Genomic DNA, 6,032 nt, shown 5'->3' with positions numbered 1-6,032 from the left:
GTGTTCTGTTAGCATAGTTTTAAATTTGTTTGTATTTTTAAATTTTAGCTAGCTTCCCCAACGTAAATTGATTTGAAACCTTAACAATCAATTTGATAGTCAAAGTTTGCCACTAATTTAAATCATTTATTATTACATTTTACAACACATATATTAATTGTGTTCTGTTAGCATAATTTAATTACGTTCAATACGTTATTTATTTTATTTATTTATTTATTTTTATTTATTCATAAGCAAGCCGTAATCAATAATAATAGATATTATTTCAGGCTCTTGTCAAGCTTATTCATAGCTAATATTAAAAGGATAGTAATTTTATAATAATCATAGTAGCTGCACGAATTTCGCTTCTGAAAAAAAGAGCTGAAAAAAAGCATTCGAACATTAAATACAATGTTCATCATCAACTTCATCATATTAAAGTCTATTTGACCATCAGTCAAGCTCAAAATTCTTGCACAAGGTTGCAGGTTATACTCATTTAAAACCTTAAAAATTTAAATTAATAAAATAGCAATAAAAAAAACATGGTTGTACAGGCGATCAAATAAATAGTCAAACTACATAGATAAAGGATAAGGATTATGCAAGAAAATAGTTATTGAAATCAAATTGAGAAAATTCAGTAATGTCATAAAAAGCTAATTCTTTGAAAAGTTTTACTAGTTAATGTGTTCTGTTAGCATAGTTTTAAATTTTTTGGGATTTTTTGAATTTTAGTTAGTTTCTCCAATGTAAATTAATTTGCAATCCTAACAATTAATTTGATAGACCAGATTAGCCACTAATCTAAATAATTTATTATTACATAAATTAATTTATAAATCTATCCTTTACCCAGATGAGGAGCCCTACCGCGCCAGCAACGGTCACCATCAGCAGCAGCAGCAGCAGGCGTCTGCAGCGAGTGGCGGCGGAACCTCCTTAGCCTACTCGTCTGGTGTTCCCGTCGAACGCGAACGCCACACCTCCGTCGGCTCTGACAGGTCGCACAGGTCGAGCACCTCGATCGCCACGAACCATTCGACCATCCTGGACGATGGTGTCAACAGGACAATCGCCCATAACCAGACCGACGGCGAGAACGGCGGAGTGTCGTCCGACCATGGGAGCAGGCGGAGGACAAACAGCAGCAGTATGGGGTAAGGAAAAATCAAAATATTAGGTTTTCTTCTAAAATTTGTCGAACGCATTTTTAATTGCAATTTATAAGTTGTCTAGAATTTTTTTGTATCAATTTATCCAAAATGTACATTTTAATTAATCATTTCTATGGAAATTATGCATAGTATGCATAATATGCATAGAAGTCATGTGCTCAGGATTAAATTTTATTATAGAGTTGCCTTAGGTTCATTTATCTTAAAACTTTAAAAAAGTTTGTGTTATACATCATTTATATTAATCAAATTATTCAAGATCTCCGAACGATAAAAAGATAACTGCACATTGAGCTCAGAATTATATTACATTTTCAACTGCATTGTAGTGTGATTTATGATAAAAGTATTTTTATTATCTATTTTTTTATATTATTATATCCTTATCCTATATTTTTTAATACTGTATTTATATATGTTAGTTAGTGCTTAATAGTCATAGTAGAAATACTACAATTTGAAAAAAAAGGAAATTAGTTATTAACTTTCCGTATGGTAGTTATAGTAATAGGCCGAGAATTGAAAATGAAATTTTTTGCATATCTTCACGTTTTGAAGGTTTCTGAACATTTTGGCATACTTCAGAAAAATATGGATATGTATGTGTGTGTATGTATGTATGGATACAATATTTGTCCACGTTTTTGGGCGCACCAAAGATTCCTATTGATAGGGAGATGTGCTGATTAGTTTTTGGCAAAGGCTGGTCCAGCCATTTCGGAGATACTGTTCAAAGAGTGCAGAATATAGAAATCGAGTTTTCGAGAGAACGGCTCTTCCGATTTGATCCAAAATGATCAAATGATGAAAATGATCCAAAAAACATTCAATTCGCAATGACGGGGAGAAGTAGTGATTAGTTTTTAACAAAGGCAGGTTCAGCCATTTCGGAGATACCGAGCTAAACGTGCGATTGCTTTTGGATTTTTTTTTTAATTTCAAAAAAACATTTTTTTCAATTTCAAAAAAACATTTTTTTCAATTTTAAAAAAACATTTTTTTTAATATCGAAAATAAATCAAATTTTAATTGTTTTAAGCTCACTAATATACTCAACAATCTATGATACTCAAAATAATTAATTTTAACTTTGCAATTCAGTTTATATAATTCTTATAAATATTAGACAATATCTTTCATTTTAAATTGGTTTGATTAAGTTTTGTTTATTTAATTTTCTGTAAACATATATAAGTTACAGTATTTGAAAAAATAATCTATTTGAAAACGTTTAATTTCCTTCGAATATATAATTGCGGTACGGGAAGTTCCAGCAATTTGTCTTAAGGCATGATGCCATTCACAACTAGTTGCAAATATTTTATTGAAACTACAAAAATATACAATCTATCACTAAAGTTGTTATTGGAAGAGTGCCAGTGTTTGTAATTTTGAAAATAATTCCGTACTTAATTTTATTTTAATGTCTAAAAATTAGAATACAATATGAGAAGATATAAGTTAATGACATGTCAGCAATATTAACTACGTAGTTCATTTAAAACTACTTAATAATATAATTTTTTTTGTCATTTATTTCAGGCCCCTGTCGATGAGGTCGAGTAAAGTCCCCGGTACTCGAGAAGTCCACAACAAATTGGAGAAGAATCGAAGGGCTCACCTGAAAGAATGTTTCGAATTACTCAAAGACCAACTACCTCCGAGCCCCGACGAGAAGAAAGCATCTAACTTAAGTATTCTTGGATCTGCAATCCGCTACATCCAACTCCTAAGACGTAAAGAACGAGATTATGAGAATGAAATGGAGAGATTGGCCCGAGAGAAGATCGCCTCCCAGCAAAGGATCACAACACTGAAGAGGGAGCTGTCTTCGACATGGGAGCACATAGACTTTAGCAAGCTGCTGCCGGACGAAGTTGCTGCCAAGACACCGGACAGGGAGCACAACCAGAGCAGCACACCAGCGCCGCAGAGCCTGGGGCTGAGGGCGGAGCATAGATACAGTTCGAGCAGCTCCCTGTCGAGCGCTGCGACTGCTCCGAGCCCCAGTGCGGTCACAACAAATAATGTAAGTGGAATAGTAGACACAAATAACAACTGCAACTTCGGATATCCAATTCAGAAATGCTACAATGTCATACATATAATTCTTAATCTGATGTTATGTATCCTTTTCCAGCAGATGGCAATAACCCGCGCCTCTCCAATAACTCAACTGATCTCGCCGACGGCGGCGACGATTCAAAAATCCAACGGGCAACAGGTGATCCAAATAAACCAAACAAATCAACATATCACGACAAACGGAACATCAAACGGTCCCACCATCGTCAAGACGACAAACAACCAACTTGGAGCCAAGAGGGAGCTGAACATGTACACCAAACAAGTGCCAGTGAATAGTAAAATAAATAACACGTACGCCTCTGGACATCTGATAAGCCAGAACGCTCTGATTTCGAATGGAAAAATTGCGAGATTGGAGGGCCAGCCCCAGGTCAAACTGGTGAATGGGACTCCGTCTCTGGCTCTGGTCACACAAACAGACAATCATGATAAGGATGTTAAGGTCCAGCCGACACAAATCACGCTGTCGCAGGTAAGAAAGGTATTTTAAAAATCTGGATGTAACTGACCAATTTTAAACTATTGGTAAAGTTACAAACTCTTTGTTTATCATATAGTTTGCAAATGATGGATGCATTATTTTATTTCATTAGGTAATTTTAACCCTTTCCACTCGGATGCCACCGCTTCGGCGGCAAAATTCATATAAATCTCGGAATTAGCGAGTGGAAAGGGTTAATAAAACATTGTCATTGTTTATAAATATTTGAATTTACAGGTCATCCCAGGAGGTAGTTTAGTGGTCAGTCCAATTCAATTGTCTCTTGCACCACAAAACATTAGAGTTTTGGGCAGTGCAGCCACGATTGAACTTGCAACAAGCTGTAAGTAAATTGATATATAATTATAATTAACTAGGTGTAAGTGGCATTTTTCCTCGGAGAAGTTTCTTGAATTTTTCTATGTATATAATGATTGACTTGATCAATCCGAAAGTGAGATTTAGCTAATTTTTAAATCTTTATTTCGAAAATGAAGTTTTTGCTTTCAATTAAATTTAAATTATATTTAATTAATCTTTAGATTAATGACATTTTTTATACAACTAGAGAAGTACTGTTGGCAGATATGACGAATCCATTTAGATAATTTTTATTTTCTGTAAACAATGATTTTTGTTACGAGAAAAACACTTTTGTAAAATTGGAAAATATTGAAATATTTTGTGTAAATCATACTTAGGCGTCTTGCCGGCTTATACAGCAGTATCACCCCTGCAAAAAACACCGCCGTAGCGAAAGAGTTAAGGCCGAAGTCGTGTTAAAAAGTTCAAAATTATTTTTATTACTATTATAAAATTATTCATTTTTTAAAGACAAAATCAATAATAGTTTTTAATGTCATTTTCCCCCAGCTTCTTCCCAACGCTAAGAGATACATCGGTACATCAACAACTCACGTGAGAAAAATTCTTGTGCCTCAATCTTCCGCCGGAAGTCCAGTGGTGGCGGTTCCTCAAGAGAATGGCGCCAATGGTCCGTTGGGCGGTCGATTACCAGGCGGTGCAGAACTTAATCTGCTGCCCACTAACGGAGGGCCGCAGGTGGTGAAGAACAATTCGAACCATCAGCCCAACATTCTTTATCGGACAAACAAGACGGGCGGAGCCTTGATTGTCAACAATGGGATTGCTTTGAAATCAGGTAATGGTAATAGAAATAAAGAACTAGTTGTAAGTAGTATTTTATCTTAAGGCAAGTTGCATGAACTTTCTGATATGTATGGATAATCAACTTAATCAATAAGAAGAGAGATTCAACTATGTAGGTAAAATTAGTCAACTGTTTATTTCGAAAATAAATGTTTGATTTCACTAAAAATTAATCAATGCGATTTCTAATTGATGTCTTTTAAACATATTTTATGATATCTGTAATTGCATGAATTAAATTAATTTGTTCAACATATTTAATTTCATCAATTTTGGGTTCTAAAAATGTATGTTATTTAAGTGTGGACGTCCAACGGTAATCAGTAGCTACCTACCAACGAAACACGGAGAATCGTCTAAGCGCACGGCTAAATTTTAAACTATGATGAATTTTTATAATTCAACCGCTTATCGTAGGCCTATAATATTTTAGTATGTTATTTATGACTTGGAAAGCTATTGTTATACTAAGTTTCATCGGAATTGTTTTAAACAATTTTTCCAACATTTAATTACGAAGAAACGGACTGGCCGATTTTCGTCAAAAACTAACTAGTACGATTTCTAAATGATTTTAAAATCGATTCAAATTCGGACGAAAAAATTTACACTTCTGTGCTAATTGCAAAGAAGCAGCTTGGCCGATCGTTACACAAAACTCATAAATCCTAGTTCTTATCGAGTTACATCGAATGGCGATTTAGATCCTCATTTGACTTGAAACGTAAAGAAAACATAAAATTTGCAAATTGGACTTTTTCGCGATAAGATTTCTCCTTCGGGAAGTTAAAAATCATTGCATTTTACCTAACTTCGTTTCCTTATGTGTCCTTAGGTGAAAATGCGAGTTCTCGGCCTGTCCACGTGATGACTCCAATAGGAAGTTGCGCGACATCTCTCTCGGGGCTGACGCCCCTTGTCGTGTCCCAGAGTCAAGGGGGACAAGTGACACATATCGTTGCTTCGCCCTCGCAGTTGGGAGGAAAGGTACGTTGTGAATATAAAAGTCACAAAAATAAATTTTAAAATGGTTTTGCCCGTGCCTTGCCTTGCGTCGTTTCGTTTGCGATTCTTTCAAAGTTGCGTTGTTGCTTATTTGGTAGAAGTTTTTACGGTACGTCGTTGGATTT

General features: G+C 34.9%; 1 protein-coding gene across 1 annotated transcript; it reads left to right on the top strand.

The window, feature by feature from the left end:
- Window positions 1–672: 672 nt before the first annotated feature.
- LOC113378669 lies at window positions 673–4,724 on the top strand. Its single transcript, XM_026619225.1, has 6 exons — window positions 673–681; window positions 775–1,145; window positions 2,706–3,192; window positions 3,304–3,723; window positions 3,970–4,075; window positions 4,606–4,724. Exons 1-6 carry the CDS (start codon window positions 673–675, stop codon window positions 4,620–4,622), a joined length of 1,410 nt encoding a protein of 469 aa, XP_026475010.1. The 3' UTR covers window positions 4,623–4,724.
- The last annotated feature ends 1,308 nt before the right edge of the window (window positions 4,725–6,032 follow it).

The sequence above is a fragment of the Ctenocephalides felis genome, unplaced genomic scaffold (genome assembly GCF_003426905.1).
Source record: "Ctenocephalides felis isolate EL2017-DRISC unplaced genomic scaffold, ASM342690v1 CF-g0.4_SCAFFOLD_01886, whole genome shotgun sequence".
Classification (NCBI taxonomy): domain Eukaryota; kingdom Metazoa; phylum Arthropoda; class Insecta; order Siphonaptera; family Pulicidae; genus Ctenocephalides; species Ctenocephalides felis.
This window is presented reverse-complemented; position numbering and strand designations above follow the sequence as displayed.